This window comes from Galeopterus variegatus, unplaced genomic scaffold, assembly GCF_000696425.1.
Source record: "Galeopterus variegatus unplaced genomic scaffold, G_variegatus-3.0.2 Scaffold2247, whole genome shotgun sequence".
Classification (NCBI taxonomy): domain Eukaryota; kingdom Metazoa; phylum Chordata; class Mammalia; order Dermoptera; family Cynocephalidae; genus Galeopterus; species Galeopterus variegatus.
In genome coordinates this window covers 13,651-34,438 of record NW_007728358.1, presented here as the reverse complement: position 1 = coordinate 34,438, position 20,788 = coordinate 13,651, and the positions used below count along the sequence as shown (strand labels likewise).

General features: G+C 37.7%; 1 protein-coding gene across 1 annotated transcript in view; it reads right to left on the bottom strand.

Moving 5' to 3' along the window:
- LOC103597244 (lactation elevated protein 1-like) overlaps positions 1-20,788 on the bottom strand; it is a gene marked incomplete at its 5' end in the record, with an annotated part of 50,439 nt that overhangs the window by 27,996 nt on the left and 1,655 nt on the right. The window contains 2 exons of the mRNA XM_008581065.1: positions 2,076-2,176; positions 2,433-2,503. Of these exons, the coding sequence (XP_008579287.1) occupies positions 2,076-2,176; positions 2,433-2,503 (172 nt within the window). The remainder of the gene's footprint in view (positions 1-2,075; positions 2,177-2,432; positions 2,504-20,788) is intronic.

Here is a 20,788-nt window from a genome sequence, read left to right as displayed (position 1 = left end):
AAGATAATGACACTACAAAAACTTAAAAAAAAAAAAAAATTAACATATTCACAAATTAAAAGAGGATTTTGAGAAAACTGACGAAATCCTTAAATATTTTGTAAAAATGATTTCCTATGTGATTGAACAACCAAATCGTGAAGGATGTAATATTTTATCATCCTAGAATTTTGTTAAGAAAGTTATGACAGGGCCGGCCCGGTGGCGCACTGCTACAGTGCCCCACTTGGGAGCGCAGCAGCGCTCCCGCCGAGGGTTCGGATCCCACAAACAGACCGGTTCCCGCTCACTGGCGGAGCGAGGTGCGGGCGCGTCACCGAGGGTTGCGATCCCGTTGCCGGTCCCGGTCCGGGCGTGACACTGAGGGTTGCGATCCATTGCCGGACATGAAAAAAAAAGAAAAAAAGAAAAAAAAAAAAGAGAAAGAAAGTTATGACAAAAATAAATAGAAATTTATTCATTGTTTATTCGAAGAGTTTAATAAAGAAAAAAAGAAAAAAAAAAAAGAAAGAAAGTTATGACAAAAATAAATAGAAATTTATTCATTGTTTATTCGAAGAGTTTAATTCATAGTTGTTATTATCATCCATATTTTTGTCAAATAAGATAAAAATGACTTATTTTTATGTGTTATTTTCACTTTTCACAATAAAGTCCCAATCAATCTTCTTCCCAGTCACCTCTATGGAGGCATAAAGTAAACAGACTATGAAGATTATGGTCCCTGATAAGTGGCCTTTTCCTAGTACTAAGTCTCCTGTAATAATAAGCAAATAAAAAAATATAGATAAATACTCTATCTGCTGAGAGACCCTCTTTGCCTTCTCCCAACATTCGACAGGCCTGTCTTTTCCCTTTCCCCACGGGGTCCTCTTGTGCAGAAAGAGGAGAAGCTTCATCACTTGGATATAGAAGATTCTTCTCAAGTTTATTCCTCTGGCAAAATAAGTAAAACCTAAATGGAAGCCTTAATAGAATTTTTTTCTGGAGACATTAGGTTAGTACCTTAATGAGACTGATCCAGCAGGAGTCTGAACGTCCATATCACCCAGAGTGACTTTCACTGACAGAGGTCAACATTACCACCCTGTCAGAGGACCCCAATTGATCTTAAATTTCATTGGTTCTGAAGCACTAAATAACTGCAGATTGGATTCATCTCTCTGGTTTAAAAATTACAAATTTATGCTGGTTAGAAGTAATTAAGCCACTAGCTTTTAAGAAAAGTACTCATAAAATGGCTGGCAGATATAAAGACAGACATCCTCTTTCCCCTTACTGAAAAACAACTTTTCTTACCTAAAAGTCAAAATAAATCAGAGACCAGCTGGAATGACAATTTGTACATGTCAATCGAAGAATTATGCTTAAAGTTATATCTAATTTGGATTTGTTTTTCTCAAGATTTACAATCAGTAAAAATATTAAAAATCTATCTACTGAGTACTGAGAATTCCAGAGTTTTTAAAAGACACAATTCATGTCTGTAATGATTATGCAGTCAAGGTCTTTCTTAATAAAAGGACTTAAATAAATGTGTGAACAAGCATTTTTTTTTCTGCTGAATATATTATTTATTATGTAACATAGACGTTATAGAAATTCACTTTTTTTGACCCTGGCCCAAACAGGTCAGATAATAAGGCAATAACAGATGGGCAATGAGTATGAGGAATGGAAATTCTTTCATGGCACACTTCCTTGAATCATGGTAGTATTACTTCATCTTCCTTTCTCCAACGTAGTAACCTCACCTCAGAAATACTTTTTCAAATCCCTTATGTTTGACTTTTATAAAATGGCCCTAAAACCAGTTTTATTTTTGCTTCCAGCAACAGTTGACAATTCTCTCTGAGTTCCTAATTTTGCTTTAGAGCCCCTCTAAGTGCAAATTTTGTGCCAATATCTATAAAAAGCACATGACAAATATAGATGAGTATTTCCCTTAATGAGACTTTTAAGTCAGTTCTGACTCTGTGATTAGTATTTTAAAATCTGAAACAGACAGAGAGGAAAACATGGAGTATTTTAACATGTGAAAAGGCCAATGAGTCTGGACGTGCTTGGATACTTACTCTCTCACACAGCTCTTCAAATGTGCAGTCGGCAATGGTTCCACAGGCTTTATTCAGGCGCAGCTCTCTGCCTTGCACTTTTAGAATCCTTGGTCTAGTTACTATGGGAACATGAACAAAGACTCAATCTTGTCTGGATAATTACTATAAAATTCATCTCTTACAGATAGGAAATGCATAGCTTGATGAATAATAGCACATGATTCAACACATAAATTAGACAAAATGCTGATACAATGACTGCCACTTGAGCATGGCATCAACCCATATACAGCAATGGAACTTATTAATTGGTCAGTGGAGATTGGGCATTGTGTTCTAAATGTATTCTCTTTCAAGAGAAATTAACTTACGTACAATCATTTTGTTTCTGAGCCAGCTCATCAAACAACTTATCCATGACAGCCTCCACATCAGCTTCACTTGTGCTACAGTGAAAAGAATAATAGAATATGAAATTAATAACACTTGAAGCCAACATCAAACAGCTGCCTGAGCCTGCTTAGCTTTTTGCCCATAAAAAAAGAGAACAGGATGTTATGCTCTAAATACAAACATTAGATTTAGAATACACTTAAAAGCAGCGAATATTAACTCTCAGGTAGATGATTCTGCCTTATTTGCATACACTGAAAGACTTCTGTGCTTCTAGCTGTTTCCAGTAATGAGACAATACAGGCAGAGTAAATCCATTAATACTATGTGTACACAATGAGAAGAAAGCTGGCTCTCTCTTGCATGCAAAACAAGAGCAAATAAACAAGGCAGTCAAGCATCCAGCAAAGTATCCTTTGAAATCTCTATTGAGAGAGTACATGTGAAATTAAATATTGAAGCTGCTTTTTAAAAAAATAAAGTCAAGCCACTGACAGAGAGGATCAAATATCCAGAATTAAATGACGACTTTTGAAATACCAAGTTGATCTACACATCAATAACTTTATCAGACTTCTAGTATAAGGACCACACAATTTTAAAGTGTCCTTGTTGGAAATTCAAGAAAACTCTCTCCTTCTGTCATACCCACCATCACAGCTACTATGAAGTTAGTCTCATCACAGAATCTTTTGTATTCTAATTAGAAATCACCATATGGTTTAGGGAACCCACATATACAAATGTGATAATGCTATGGCCTTTTTCCTCTCACTTTTTTTTCAAAAAGAGGGGTTGATAAATTAAGTCAATAAAATAAACAGGAAGAAGAAATAAATGATGTTAAAAAAACCTTCAAGTGAAAATGTAAGCTTACTTCAACTCTACATACAAACTTATACAGGATGACCTGCCAATATGCTTAATTTTGACACATAAATCACTCTTATCTAGTTGTGGAAGCAATTAAACTAAATTCTGGACATCCACCTTAATAAAGTCTTATTATAAATTAAATATGACAGATTATCTTTTTTTTACATTAAGCTTAAACTAAACAAAACCAATTTCTCCCTTGAGATAATTATCAGGTGGCAGGCATTTAACACATGAGCACCTAATTCTTCAACTGTTCTAGAGCAAATGCCTTTAAAAAGCAACAAAGCATATAGTCATTATGAAGGGTTTAGAATTGTCGCATTCCAAGTAATAGACACTTCACCTCCAAGGATCTTTACAACATCATTTGTGATGGTTAACTTTTGGGGGGGAATGCTATTTGACTTTCATAAAGCCTTGTAGGACATTTGAGTAGAGCTATATTAAAATAAAAAAATGACACTATAGAAAGAGTGATTATAAAGACAAAAAACAACTGTAAAGCCATAAAGAAATGACATAAGCCAATGTAAATGTGTGACCACACCAAGCACATGTATGTTTAGATATCATTCTTAAGAATGCATTTGGAACCAACTCCACCTTGCAATGGTGGTGCACACAGGCACAACCGTCAGAGAAGCGAGCTACTTTTTAAGGGACACAAAAAGGAGAGATCAATGCTAGCCACCCAGGATGTCTGCTTGGCTTTTAGGAAGTTAACCTCTCCTTAGGATAGGCACATTCCTCAATATAGGGGGAGAACTAAATTCTGAAAAATAATCAAGATGAAAGACAGGTCTCCAAAAGTATATTTGGTGAATAAATAATTGCTTATAAATTTCCTCGGTGGTGATTTCTTTTTTACTGTGTGCTCTGGTATACTATATTATTAAAATGTGGCTCACTAGATTTTAATCAGCCCACATCTTCTAAGTCATCTATGAAATTACTGTACATGGTTTCACATACAGCAAAGTTACATGTGAATTATTTTTATTATGATTGTCTTAGAAGAATTTTATATCATAAAAATTACTCAGAAATTTAAAAAGGCAAAATAAAAATTTTTATTGGTGTTAAGTGGCTTAAAAATAAAAGCAGTTCATAAAAGCAGTTTATGTAACTTATGACTGTTATCCATCTAAACCATCTTGCACTTGATCTCAGGAAGTAAGTCCTACTGACCTCCTGAGGAATAGGAATCTTACGTTTTTGGTTTTTTTAGATGTAACTAGATTGATATAAAGTAAATAAGGGAACCCTGAAAAGAATCCTTACCAGAAATGAATACAGGCACTCCTCATTTTATCATACTTCACTTTATTGAGTTTCACAAATATTGCATTTTTACAAATTGAAGGTTTGTGGCAACCCTGTGTTGAGCAAGTCTATTGGCGCCATTTTCCCAACAGCATGTGCTTGTTTCATGTCTCTTGTCACGTTTTGGCAATTCTTGCAATATTTCAAACTTTTTCATTATTATTATACATGTTATAGTGATCTGTGATCAGTGATCTTGATGTTACTGTTGTAATTGTTTTGAGGCACCACAAACTGTTCCCATATAAGACGGCGAACTTAATCCACAAATGTTGTGTGTGTTCTGACTGCTCCACCAACCAGCTGTTCCCCCATATCTCTCCCTTTCCTTGGGCCTCCCTATCCCCTGAGATGACAATATTGAAATTAGGCCAATTAATAAACCCCAATGGCCTCTAAGTGTTCAAGTAAGAGTCGCATGTCTCCCACTTAAAATCAAAAGCTAAGAATGATTAAGCTTAATGAAGAAGGAATATAAAAAGTTGAGACAGGCCAAAAGCTAGGCCTCTTGCACCAAACAGCTAAGATGTTAATGCAAAGGAAAAGTTTTTGAAGGAAATTAAAAGTGCTACTCCAGTGAAGACATGAATGATGAAAAAGCAAAAGAGACTTATTGCCAGTATGAAGAAAGTTTTAGTGATCTAGATAGATCAAACCAGCCACAACATACCCTTTGGCCAAAACCTAATCCAGAGCAAGGCCCTGACCTTCTTCAATTCTATGAAGGCTGAGAGAGGTGAGGAGGCTGGAGAAGAAAAGTTTGAGGCTACCGAGGTTGGTTCATGAGGTTTAAGGAAAGAAGCCATCTCCATATCATAAAAGTGCAAGGTGAAGCAGCAAGTGCTGAATGTAGAAGCTGCAGCGAGTTATCCAGAAGATCCAGCTAAAATCATTGATGAAGATGGCTACACTTAACAGATTTTTCAATGGAGACAAAACAGCCTTATATTGAAAGAAAATGCCATCTTGGACTTTCATAGCTACAGAGGAGAAATCAATGCCTGTCTTCAAAAATTCAAAGGACAGGATGATTCTTTTTAGGGGTAAATGCAGCTGGTGACATTAGGTTGAAGCCAATGCTCATTTACCATTCAAAAATCCTAGAGCACTTAAGACTGATACTAAATCTGCTGTGCCTGTGCTCTAGAAATGGAACAAAAAAGCCTGGATGACAGCACATCTGTTTACAGCATGGTTTGCTGAATCTTTTAAACCCACTACTCAGAAAAAAATAAATTAAAAAATTTCCTTTCAAAATGTTATTGCTTATTGACAATGCACTTCATCACTCAAGAGCTCTGATGGAGATGTACAAGGAGATTAACATTGTTTTCACACCTGCTAACACAACATCCATTCTGTAGCCCATGGATCAATGAGTAATTTTTTTTTTTAAAAAGATGACCGGTAAGGGGATCTTAACCCCTGACTTGGTGTTGTCAGCACCATGCTCAGCCAGTGAGCCAACCGGCCATCCATATATAGGGATCCGAACCCGTGGTCCTGGTGTTACAAGCACCACACTCTCCCGAGTGAGCCACGTGCTGGCCCTGAGTAATTTTGACTTTGAGCGTCATTATTTAAGAAATACATTTTGTAAGGCTATAGCTGCCAAAGATAGTGATTCCTCTGATGGATCTGACAAAGTAAATTGAAAACCTCTGGGAAGGAATCACTATGGTAAATGCCATTAAGAACATTCATGATTCACAGGAGGAGGTCAAAATAGCAACATTAACAGGAGTTTGGAAGAAGGTGATTCCAACCCTCATGGATGACCCTGAGGGGTTCAAAACTCAGTGGAGGAAGTGACTGCAGATGTGATAGAAATAGCAAGAGAACTAGAATTAGAAGTGGAGCCTGAAGATGTGATTAAATTGCTGCAATCTCATGATAAAACTTTAATGAAGGAGGAGTGGCTTCTTAAGGATGAGCAAAGGAAGTGGTTTCTTGAAAAGAAATCTACTGGTAAGGATGCTATGAACATTGTTGAAATGACAACAAAGGATTTAGAATACTACATAAACTGAATTGATAAATCAGCAGCAGGGTTTGAAAGGATTGACTCCAATTTTGAATAAGTTCTCCTGTGGGTAAAATGCTATCAAACAACATTGCATGATACAGAGAAATCTTTTATGAAAGGAAGAGTAAATTCATGTGGCAAACTTCATTGTTGTCTTATTATGGGAGTGCCTCATCTACCCCAACCTTCGGGAACCACCACCCTGATCAGTCAGCAGCCATCAACATCAAGGCAAGACCCTCCATGAGCAAAAAGATTATGATTCGTGGAAGACTCAGAAGATCATTAGCATATTTTATCAAGAGTATTTTTTAATTAAGGTAGCACATTTTTTTAGACATAATGCTACTGAACACTTAGGCTACAGTAAGCATAACTTTTATATGCACTGGGAAACCAGGAAATTTGTGTTACTCACTTTATTGCAATATTTGCTTTATTGCGGTGGTCTGGAACAGAACCTGCAATATCTCTGAAGTATGCCTGTACGAGGGTACTTCAGTAAGTTCATGGAAAGATTCATATTATCTTTTCATTCTGTTTTTCCACAGACTTTTTGAAAGACCTCATATATTCATAATCCCTTAACAAATAACTTATAACACTAGTCTTCTCACTCCACTCAGACTTCAGGTTTTCCTACTTCAGGGGATATAGGAAACTCTTCTCACTCAGCGTTCGTTACATTTTTTTAAGTTTGAGAATTAGAAAAGTAAAGTAAGAAATTAAAACTTGCCTGTCTATAAGACCAACATCAGGAGTTTCGATCTCCATACCAGCCAGCAGCCAAAAGCAAAAAATCAAAAACTTTCCTGTCTATAATAGCCTAAAAGATTCAATTGCATTTATTATCCATTTTCATATCCAGTTTAAACATCTTTGAGTACGTTTTGCAATTCTCTTAAAAATTTTAGATGATTCTGAAATATTTCAATGTGTCACACAAACAATAATAAAAGCTATCATCTGTTGAACTATTATGTAGCATTTAATTCACCTTTACATCCTCCCACCTTACTATGTAGGTTATGTTATTATCCCTTTTTTACAGAAGAGAAAACTGAAACTCAGAGAATTAAGCTATTTACCTAATCTGAATACATAAAAATGTAAACTTCCTGTATAACAGAAAGTATTATAAATAAAATAAATAAGGCAAAACCAAACTGGGAAATAGTGGCAACATTTATAACATATGATTATCAGTGCATAAAAAAATTCCAACAGATAAAAAAGTTGAATAGCCCAACATCAAAGGACTCAAACAGGCAAACTGCATTAAAAAAAAGCTCAATGGACAAGATGTATATGTAAAATCATTCTTTCTTACTAGTAATAATAAATGCAAGTAAAATCATAAGATGCCATTCTTCCATCCATACTGGCAGAGATAAGGAAAAGATAAAATACCCCAAGCAAGCCTAGCTATGAGAAAAAAGGACACTCTTATGTACTGCTGGCAGGACTGTAAAACTGGTACAAGATTTCAGGGTAACCAGATAATATATAATAAAAGCACTAAAAACAAGAACATCATAACACCCAGCTATTGCACTCAGAGCAATTTCACTTATGGAAATAATAATGGCTAACCACTACAAAGATGTTCACTGCGATGCTGCTTCTAACATCACAGAAGTGAAAAAGAACCTAAATATCCAATGATGGGGACTTTGGTTATACCCATACAATGGAATATTAAGCAACTTTTAAGTGCAACTTTTCCCTCCTGTCCTAGAATTACAGGTAAGGCACAAAGTGGTGTCTAGAAGTGCTAAGTATCCCCAACTTTCAAAAGAGAACTTCCAATGAGCCACCAATGACTGGGTCCAGACTCCTGCCCTCACAGTTACCCATGACAATCACTGCCCTTCTTCCTCATTCTTCCTCACACCACAGTGTCTTTATAAGGAGGGGAAAGGGATCAGGAGTCACTGGCCTTGGTGTGCAGTATTTGTGATAAGAGCCTTTTCCCTCCCTTCCCCTCAGAAGACAAAGAGGGTGACTTACCCTCCCCAAAGGCAAGTGATGAAGGAAGGGTTCTCTAACAGAATCACTTGGAAAGATTAGAGGAGTCTAGATGAAGGAGAGACTGGCATTGCTTTCCTTAGTTGCATGAGCAGGACCCGAGTAGACTGAGAAATCAGAAGGTGAGAGATGGGGTAGTGAGCCAAAATAAAGCGAGCCAGTTCTCGCCAAAGAACCCTCCAAAGGCTTGGCATTACCAGATACATTTGAATATACAGGTGAGGGGTCAGGCTGGAAACAGGGCATCGTTTGAAAATAAGACAAAAGCAGTTCTTAGATTCCCTGCCTCTACCTGACAGCTAGATTCCTGCTGCTCCTCTCATTCCAGCAGAAATTGGTAAGTTTACCAGCTGGGGCAGTTTTAACAATAAATGGGGAGAGATACTATACTGAAATCCTACATACAAGAACAGTGAAACCAACAGCCCTCACCTCTTCAGCATCCAGGACCATGCCATCAAAGCCTCTATCCCAGGAAGCAGACAGAAAGATTTATTTCCTTCTGGAGGAAATGGAACAGCCAAAAGAAAGACTTGCAGATACTGACATTTGGGTTACTCCAATGATAAAGGTAACCAGCCACCTTATCACCCTCCAATGAAGCCCACCACCAATAAAACCCTGTTTGTGCACACAGAACTTTTTTCTTTTTTTTGGCAACTGGCTGGTACGGGAATCTGAATCCTTTACTTTGGTGTTATAACACCATGTTCTAACCAACTGAACTAAATGGCCGGCCCAACACAGAACTTCTAATCAGCTTTTTAATGCCTCATTCTTAATTGTGAATGGACAACCAAATATTTCCAGGAATTTAAGGGAAGCCTCTAGGATAAAAGACAAAGACCAACATAAAGAAATAGGGAAAAAAAAAAAAAAGGATCTTGGAGGAAGCAAAATAAAAATACAGACAGCAGGCTGGCTGGTTAGCTTCCTTAGGAGAGTGTAGTGCTGATAACGCCAAGGTCAAAGGTTCAGATCCCTGTACCAACCAGCAACCAAAAAAAAAGAAGAAAGAAAGAAAAAAAAATACAGAGAGCAGAAGGGGAAAAATATACTCTTATATGCCCAGACAGAAGAAGATATTGCATTCATAAAACAAAGAAGGATGCTGTAAACCGATAGAACAACTATGACATAACAAAGAGCTCTAAATATGATGGCTAAGTCAAAAATTCTGGAAAAGAATTGGAAGAAAAAGTTGAGGTGATCTTTCAGAAAATAGTGCAAAAAAACCAAAAAAACAAAAAAGAGGGGAAATAGATGAGAAAATGAAAGAAAATTAGATCAATCACAAGTTTCAATATAATCAGGACGAGCTCCAAAGAATATGGAGAAAGAAAAGAAGGAAAGAGTCAAAGAAATATAAAATTTCCTAGAACTGCAGGACATAACTTTCTAAGTTGATACGGTCCAGTGAATACCAAGCACAAAGAATGGAAAAAAGGCTCCATTCTGAGGCACATCATCATGAAATTTCGGGAAACTAGAAACAAAGAGAGAATACACTAAAAGCTTCAAGAGGTAAAAAAAAAAACAGGTCAAATATAAAATGTCAGAAAATGATTCACATCAAACTTTGCAAGAACAATAATAGAAGCTTGAAGATCATGGTATAGTGTCTAAATTATTCTGAGGGAACATTATTGTCAGACTATCCATGCCCAATCAAACTACTAACCAAGTAAAATAAAGACATTTTTGGACATGTGAGCCCTCATAAAATACATTTCCCATGCACCCTTCTCAGGATGATACTCAAGGGCGTGCTCTATCAGAACAAGGGAGAAGAATTCTGCTTCTAGAAGGCCCAGTAAACTGTGATCCAACCAACCAACCCTCCTGCTGATAACAACTATAAACTCTATATAAAATACAAAAACGTGAAAATTCCTTAAACCACAAGTTATTCTGTATTTATCACAACACTTTATGCGTTTTCAAACAATGAGTGCCCATAATAATAAACAATGAGTCACTTCTCTATCATAGGATTATACCAAAAGTTTCAGCAGTTTTCTGTAAAACAACAATATAATAATAAATATATGGCTTATCAATATTATAAATTGGTATACTGTGACAAGAATACATATTTCAATAACCTGTAAAAGTGATCTCTACCTGATACAGATATATGAAGCAGAAAACATAAGAAACATTAACGCAACATACTAAACAAAAATAATTTTTAAATTTAAGTACCTCAAATATTTAATATGCAAAAGTCATCATTTTTAAAACTAAAGATTTCTAACATACAGAAAATTACTTTCCCTATCTGAAAGTTGTGATCTCTGCTGGTTAACAGATATTCCAAACGTAGGAAAACATCTTTTCATTTTGCACTGACATTGGTCAAATCATTAAGAATGTGTCCTAAATCAATTTCAAGTTGACTGTAAGGTACATATTGCTTCCTATAAGCTCATTTCCCTTATTAACGTGTGTCTGGCTTCTTTCACTTAATATTATGCTTTTCAGTTTCATCTACATCAATGTGTGTAGAAGTGGTTTGTTTATTTTTGTTGCTGCTGTGTATTCTGTTGTATGAAAATACCACAATTTATTATCACTTTACTACTGATGAGCGTATTTGTCTGCTAGGGCTGCCATAACAAAATGCCACAGACTGGGTGCCTTAAAAAACAGAAATTTTTTTCTCACAGTTCTGGAGGCTGAAAGTCCAAGATCGAGGTGCCATCAGGGTCAGTTTCTGGTAAAGGCTCTATTCCTGGCTTGCCGATAGTTACCTTCTCACTGTGTCCTCACATGGTCTTTCCTCTCTGTGTGCACACTCCTGGTGTCTCTTTCTCTTATAAAGATACCAGTCTTATTGGATTAGGGCCATATCCTTATGACTTCACTTAAACTAATTACCTTCTTAAAGGCCCTATCTCCAAATATAGTTACACTGGGGATTAGAGTTTCAACCTGTGAATTTTAGGGGGACTCAAATTCATTATATAACAATGAGCATTTGTGTAGTTTACAGTTTGGGGCTACTATGAATAGTGCTCCTGTGAACATTCTAGTACAAGCCCTTTGGTTAACCCATTGATAAACTTATGTGTGCACGTCTGTTGGGCATATAGCTAGGAGCAGAATTGCTGCTCATGGGGTGGGTCATGCTCTGTTCAGCTTAGCAGATACTGCCAGTTTTCCAAAGTGGTTGTAGCAATTTATACTCCCACCAGTGATGTACAAAAAGTTCCACTTGCTCCACATCCTTGCCAACACTTGGCATTTTCTAGCTCTTCCATTTTAATGATTATGGTGGATATATTATAATTGACTTCAATGTCAGTTACCTCAAATTATTTTTGGACATGGGTGGGACACAAAAATACAAATGTAAATTAATTAACAAATTAGTAAACCAGAAACATTTTCTGAATAAAATGCTACGATTAACATAAAATTGTAAAATCCATTCTTCAAAACACCTATGATCTCTTGAATTTTTAAGTACAAAATTTAAAGTACAACTTTTTCAAAAAACTTCAGCTAGAGAAAATGTCTTTAACTTCAAAATAAGAAAAAAAAATGGCATTTAAAACAGAGAAAAGCTGAAGTGAGTCTATTATTCCAGGGCCCTCTTGTTAGTTTTGTAGTGAAGACAAAAGACAGCAACATTACCTTACACCAAAAACCTATATTCAGCAATATAGCTATGCCTATGAAGCTCTAAAGAAGGACAGCTAGTTTTTAAAAAATCAAGTGTTTAGGACACAAGACCTGGCGTCGACAATAGGCCTATTCAGAAAATAAATGTACAAAAAATACACAAGGATATAGATTATATAAAAATATAAATAGTAATTAAAATTAAACTCAAAATACAAACATAATTGAAAAATATTCCAGCCTAAGCAGTAAAATTTGAGAAAGTAGATACCTGGTAGTCAACAGTAGTCACATAGAAAGGCCACACCATGAAGATGGCACTAAATTTATCATTTTTTTTTTTAGTATAAAAGAAGAAGCTAAATTCAGAGTTTCCTTTTGGAGCTTTAAGAATAAAATGTCACACAGCATGGAAGAAAATGTCCTTTTCAGCTTTGTGTAGTTCCATTTTAACCACAAAGAGGCCTATCTTGAGGAAGCTTGACTTGGGCAGCATCAAAATTAGGAGAAAATAAAAAATTAAGCTCAGATGCTAAGAATCACATTGCCTTTCCTTTCCTGAGGAGAGACAGAAACTGAGTAGGGATAAAGAATTTAAGTGACTTACTTTAATTCCTGTGAAACAGCTTGACTCTGGGTAATTGCCCCATTGGTGGAATGTTACTATAAAACAGGCCTTTGTGCAGATAAGATGCAAAAAAGAAATCTGCCCACAGACAATCAAAACTTGACCACAGTAAGAGAATTAAGGCCATTTCTGATAAGAAAGCAGAGTCACTCTTTTCAAATTTTTTTTTCAGGGGGTGAGGAGGTGTCGGGGGGAGCCCAAGCAGAGCAAGGCTCCTTTTCTTTTGTTCTGCAATGCTCGGGTAAAACTCACCCATTTCATTGCTTCTGTCACTTCTTATTAAGCTCAGAAACTGCAGTGGAGGGGAAGGTTTCTATTTTCTGTTGAGTAGTACCACTGTGTCCTTAAGTCAGAAAAGCCCTGGAACCAACCACTGTTTAGTTGCCAGGAAATTTGGCATCAACTCCTACAGGAATCCTGTGAGTACAGTACCCTAGATTAAAAGCCTGATTGCTTTGGGAGTATGAGAATCATGATCTATTTTTCCATATTAAATTAGTAAACAGAAAGGAAAGTAATCATTCTGATTTTGAGAAAATTTCTACAGCTGAAATCAGGCATTCAACATAAAACTTAGGCTCAAAGAAATAGAACATGTCAAAAAAGACCTTATTATTGCTGGATCATTTGAAATTCTCAACGAAAATTCCAAAACACTTGGAGGTTTCTGGAAGAGGGTCACACATGAATTTAAATGGAAATTAATTTCTTCAAGAACCTCCCACTTCATTAGGATTGACTCAAGGGAACAGAATGCTACCCACACTTTGCTTCTTTATCCCCTTTCAAAAATCAACAGCTTGTTAAGGTATCAACAAGGAGAATAGGGCTGGCTTTCCTTAGTCCCTCTCTCTCCATGGTCTCTATTCCAGAGAGCCAAAGTTGATTTGACGAAGAAATTTCCCCTTCCTCTTAAGAGTTCTTTGCCAAACTTCCCTGGCAGTGAGCCTTCTCACTCTACTGATTCCTTGTGCATTCATGCTGTACAGTTCTTTGTTCTCATACCAAACATAATCTGGGGCTGGAGGCAGGTCTAAAATTAAGTTGGTTTATACATGCCTTAAATATAAAACAGACTTGGTTGCATTTCAAATCCTGTAGGTTTGTTTTACATAACGGAATCAGTTGTTAGAATGGATTTTGTCCTAGTATTTATCTTCTCAATCACTCCAAGCCCTAATTGACTGTTCAGAGATCCATTTCAGTCTCTAAATTTCCCACTCTTCTCAATCACCTGGAGAGTAATTTAGCTGGTTCCATTAACCTTGACCTGTGTCTAATGCAGAAAGTGGGATCTAACACCTTTAGCTCTCAAATTTCAGACCTTCACCCCCACTTCTCAGGCACAAACTCCATATAAAATTTCTATCAAATCTATGTATTGCATTTTCCCCAAAATATATCAGTGGCATAACATGTAGAACTGAAACTTGGTAGATACAAAAAAAATTTTTTTCCCATAAAATTTCAGAAAGGCTATACTGATCAAAGATTTATTTATTTATTTACTTAAAAATATATCAGTGGCATAACATGTAGAACTGAAACTTGGTAGATACAAAAAAAAATTTTTTCCCATAAAATTTCAGAAAGGCTATACTGATCAAAGATTTATTTATTTATTTACTTATGTATTTTGGGGGGGTGGCTGGCAAGTACTGGCCAGTATGGGGATCCAAACTCTAAACTTGGTGTTACAAGGCTGCACTCTAACCAACTGAGCTAACCGGCTAGCTCATGATCAAAGATTTAAAAAAACGAAACAATAAAGATAAAGAAGTTGGAGAGTAAAAAGCTCTCAGCCCTCTTCAGGACACAAGGCTGCACTCTAACCAACTGAGCTAACCGGCTAGCTCATGATCAAAGATTTAAAAAACGAAACAATAAAGATAAAGAAGTTGGAGAGTAAAAAGCTCTCAGCCCTCTTCAGGAGAAAAAGATGGTCACATCCACATGGGAAAGAGAGGCCAGGGAGTTTTAATAGCTAAAAAAGGTAATAGCAAATAGCTAAAGATCTAGGGCTTTTGCTAGATCAGCTTTTCCTATGCTGGAGATTGACCTTTAGTTATAACTGTCATCTATTTGAAATGAAACAACAAGGAGATGAGAATTCTAAGGAAATCTAAAAAGTTTCTTCTGCCCTTTTACATGTATAAGTATACATATTATCTACTCACATACATACATATATATATATATACACAACATTATTTACACCTATTTACAGCTTACTAGATGAATATGCCATGGAACTGGACACTTTCTCAATGTGTTTAGCTGGAAATGATGGGCCAACTGCTCCTGTCTGGCATGCTGGAAAACAAACACTGTGATATGCTATCATCAAATTACAGTTCAAGAAACAACATAAAGGGAGTGCTAAACTGACTGATGGAAGCTGATACTGAGATCTGTACAAAATGAACACCTTTTGCTGCTATACACTTTCCTGGTTGTCTTTCTGAAACCAACAGCCACAGATTTAATTTGAATTCATGTTTAAGATTAGAAATATGTATTTTGCTTAGTTTAAGAGTTAGCTTGTAGCTACTACGGTAAAGCAGTATGGCAAGGCAGCAAAGCATGTACGTCTCAAAAAACAAGTGTGGGAGCTTACAAGAGTGAAAAGTGTATGAGACGTTGCTTAAAGAATGTCCGGCTTACCTAAAAGAAAAATGTAGCCAATTAAACACAAAATAATGATAATCATAATTGGCAGTGATTTAGGGTTACAAGATGTTTGTTCTTTGAAAAACAGTCTATGATAACATCTCTGATGCCAGTTATCTCTGACACCAGTCCTAAGTTTGTTTTGCAGATGAAGCAATACCACCAGGACCATAGACCTGCTGAAACACATGTACTCAGATCTAACAAAGCCAAAAAAGACATTACTGAAGATGTCAGAAATTGTGCTGACTTTAATGCAAGCCAATCAGATTCCCACATAACTCTGGAGACCCCTACTCATGATTTTTGCTGTACAAATGCTTGCAATTTTAAGCCATCAGGGAGTTCAGGTTTTGAAAGCACTAGCTTCCCATTCTTCTTGACTGGCACCTTCTAAGATGTCCTAGACACCCTGCTGAACCAGGAGGTAGCAACCTCCAGGCAGAAGCTAGATCTCTGCCAAAGTTTTAGGTATGGTAAGACGTGAAAATCAAGCTAAGAAATGTTTTTAATCTTCAGTGATCTGGTTCTTTCAGTTGGAGGCAGAGAAGTTTTTGTAAGGAAAATCAAAGGCAAGAAACATAAAGCTTTTAACTGTGGGAGTATATTAACAGGTGTGAGCTCCAGTCTTGCTTTTCACAGACCTTTCTTCTAAAACAGAGCTATAATCTTAAAGCGCTGTGGTTTTTTGCTGTATTTTTTGCTGTATGGGTTGTATTTTTTAAATGGTGTTCAGAGATTTTTCTCCAAAATGATTTTCTATTTGGAATAGATGTTTCCCAAGTGGAAAACTACGAGTACTTGAGACATGAAACTTCCATTAGTAAAAATATTTAAAAAGAAATTTCTTTTTGAAATCTGACCAAACGGGCCAGCTCGTGGCTCACTCAGGAGAGTGTGGTGCTGATAACACCAAGGCCACAGGTTCGGATCCCATATAGGGATGGCCGGTGTGCTCACTGGCTGAGCATGGTGCTGACAACACCAAGCCAAGGTTTAAGATCCCCTTACCAGTCATCTTTAAAAAAAAAAAGAAAGAAAGAAATCTGTCCAAAGGATGGATGAATGTATGTACTATCCAAATAAAAAATATGTGAATATTCAGGCTGTGTCTATAAGTTGTAAATTATATATTTTTTTTATCACTTTCAGGATGATCCATAATCCCCATATAAATGAAATTGAAATGGTCTTAAGTTAATTTAATTGAAATATTAAATAACTGAATAAGGTGCTTCAGATGTAATTTTGTTGAAGTTATGGATGACTTCAATGGATAGGAGCCAACTGAAATAAAAGGAGCAAGCCTGGTGTAAGGTCTAAGTCTGGTAAATGTCCCCTGTTGGGAGAGACAGTCTTCTATGGATTCTCCTACACTTGTTGCTGAGTATGCCAACAATGCAAGGCCCTCACCATTTCTCAAGGTTGTGTTTATAGTGAGCAACCTTGAAAGAGAAGACAGTGTCTCCTTTGACAAAAAAAAGCAGACTTGCCTACTCCGGCTATAAAATGGTAGATTCAGCAAGCTCCTTTCCTATAACAAAATTCACTGCTTGTGCAGGAATCATGTGGGCGCTCAGCAAAACTCTCTTGCCCCCACCCCATGGGACTAAGAAACAAGGAGGGAACTGACACAACATGCTGATGCTCATGCTGCTATCTGTACTAATGAAATTCTTTGTTTCTTACGCATGTTTCTTGTGTCTTCTGCCAGCATCCATAAAATAATAAGACAAATCTATTAGTTCTTAAGTAGGGTAAAATAAAATCCCAGGTCCAATGCCTGTCTCCCCCTGATGAAGTTTGGATGTATTGTCCTCCCAGAACTCATATGGAAATTTGATCCCTGGCATTGTTGGAAAGTAATTGAGTCATGGGGGCGGATCCCTCATGAATGGATTTATGTCCTCCTGGGGGAGGGGGGATTAATGAGTGAGTTCTCCTTCTATTAGTTCTCGAGAGCTCTCGTTGTTTAAAAGACCCGGGCATATCCCCTCTCTCTCTCTTGCTTGCTCTCGCCATGTGATCTGCTTGTACCTGCTGGCTGCCTGCCACTTTCTGCCATGAATAGAAGCAGCCTGTGGCCCGCGCCAGATGCAGCTGTCCCAGAATCATAAGCCAAATAAACCTCTGTTCTTTATAAATTACCCAGTCTCAGGTATTTCTGTTATAGCAACACAAAATGGAGTAATACACCCCCAAACACCACCACCTTTTCGTTCAGTTCAAAATCTTCTCTTGAAGTCATGATGTCTGCACTGAGGGTGGTGGGGTGTTTGTATGTGAGTATTGGCAGAGGTATGGTGTTAGAATAGGAAACATCCTTCCATCCCCAGATCCTTCAAAAGACAGTAGAAAAAAGAATCTATACTACTCAGCTCCTGAATAAGAGACAGAGTAAGGGGGAGTCCAAGGTGACCTGAACTACTCTCTCCAGGAAACCTGTAACCCTTCACAAAAGTGACAACAAAATGGCCTGGGACAGCATGTGATGGACCTCTCAGCAGTGGTGTTTCCTGTTTGAAAAGACATGTTCATTGCATATACAGAATGGTAACCTCTAGTATCACCAGCCCCTAGGAGAGAGCTAATCTGAAGTAGCTATATTCTCTGGAAGGCATGAAATGGGGCCACCCTTGACAAACACCAGGCAGTTTATTTATTTATTTATTTATTTTGTCTTTTTCCGTGTCCAGCAACGGATCGCAACCCTCAGTGTTGCCCCCATACTGGACCGGGGACCGGCAACGGGATTGCAACCCTCGGTGCTGCTCCCACGCCTCGCTCAGCCAGTGAGCGGGAACCGGTCTGTATGTGGGATCCGAACCCTCGGGCGGGAGCGCCGCCGCGCTTCCCAAGCGGCGCACTTAGCCAGTGCGCCACCGGGCCGGCGCCTTAGTGTGATTCGTATAACTTCGTATAATGTATGCTATACGAAGTTATGCCCTTGACAAACACCAGGCAGTTTATTTATTTATTTATTTATTTTGTCTTTTTCCGTGTCCAGCAACGGATCGCAACCCTCAGTGTTGCCCCCATACCGGACCGGGGACCGGCAACGGGATTGCAACCCTCGGTGCTGCTCCCGCGCCTCGCTCAGCCAGTGAGCGGGAACCGGTCTGTATGTGGGATCCGAACCCTCGGGCGGGAGCGCCGCCGCGCTTCCCAAGCGGCGCACTTATCCAGTGCGCCACCGGGCTGGCCCAAACACCAGGCAGTTTAAAATAAATTACTGGTCCAAGCTCCCACCCAGATGCAAACAGGAAGCCCAGTGCTTGATTGACCTGTTTGGATTTTGGCAAGCCATATTCCACACATGGGGATCTCATTGAGCCTTATCCACCAAGCAACCAGGAAGAAAATGACTGTGCTTGTCTCCAGGATGATCATGCAGTTACCTCGGAATGAAAAATTCAGCAACCATGGGGTGTTTTAATCTATGTAAAAGTATGAATATTTGCACTCAATTTCTCTGTGGCTTGTAATTTGCTAAATTTAAATTTTCTGAGCTTGTTGTATATGAGATTAAAAACCTCATGGGATGGCGCCAAAGACATCTGGAAATTACTTGCAAAAAGTACACGAGAATTTCTAAATTTAATGTGATATAAAACTATAACTGAAACAGAAAAACACACCATGTCTTGTGTGAATTAGTTCTTGTGGAACCCAGACAATATTATGAACTATAGAAATTGTTCCATATCAACTTTTTGAGTAGTGCTTTAAATCTCTGGTAATTCTTGATATTATTTGGATTGTATTTTTGGACATTTTTAATTAACTTTGGAAAGTTAGACTAATAAAATATTAAGGTAAAACGGGATTCTTCTTGAATTATATCTTGTAGTTATATACCTGCTGGGAGTTCCCCTGCAAGGAAGCTAGAATTTTGTTTTTCTTTTCACGCAGATGGGGTGCCAGTGAAATTGACAAGGGTGTAGTCTGGACTTACATACTCGGGAACCAATTCCAGATGTTTGGCCAGAGAGTAATAAAGAGAAACACATGTTTTAATAGAACAATATATAGCATAGCGCATTAAATTCTGTTACAGGGAGAAAATTAGCAAGTTTTTCCTATAAGAGTAAGATAAAAAGAAACCTAATTAAATCAGAAATATTAACATGACGTTGGAAAATTTTCTTTTATTCTGTCATGAGAGAAGATCTACCCAAGTGCTTGTGTGAAATAATATAATGTATATCTCTAGCATCCTGTCTTGATATCTAATATTATTTTCCCATTTCTGAGATGATTTTTATTCCTAATTCTCATTAAGGCCCAGAAGGCCATATCCCAAAGTAAAGGACGTAGAAGCAGCCTCAAAAGCAAAGTTTTCCTCTGACCTTCTCCTGTCCTCCTGTCTCTCAGCCTCATTCACCCTTGAGGCAAGCCACAGAAACTAGAATCCCTCCTCCGTAAGGCAGGTCACAGATATACTCTAACCTTCTTCCCCGACCTTTCTGTCTTGGAGGTACCATAAGGAAATTCTCTGACCTACCGTGTCTGATTGCAGACTATAAGATCCCCATTTCAGAAAGGGTCCTGCCTAATACTCCAGAAGAATGAATGCTACACAGAGAGACCAAGAAGAATCTGAACAGACAGGCCTTGCTGGGTTTCTCCCTTCAGTCTATTAGCATTAGATTATCCTTTCTTGTCCAGTCACATTTCTATGCGGCCATGCTGTCTCATAGAACCTAAGCATAAAAATGGACAGTTTTCCCTATATCTTTGGGTCTTCATTCTAAAGGCTCCTGTGTCACATAAAACTGTGATATAACAAAATTTGTTATGCCTTTTCTTCATATTAATCTCTATTATTAGGTGATTTTTCAGAGAATCTTTAGGTGGTTGAAGGGAATGTCTTCCCTTGACCCCTGCAGATACATATACATCTGCCTTGTCCTCTGACTGGGGTGTGCCCCCAGGCTTTTTATTCTTGGTTATCAGACAATGGTCAAGACTTTGTGATGTTAAATTCATGAACAAATCTACCTTCCTTGAGGATTAAATAAATTTATATATTCTTTTTTTTTTTTTTTTCCTATTTGTCTTTTTTCGTGACCGGCAACGGATCGCAACCCTCAGTGTTGCCCCCGCACCGGACGGGGGACCGGCAATGGGATCACAACCCTTGGTGCTGCCCCCGCG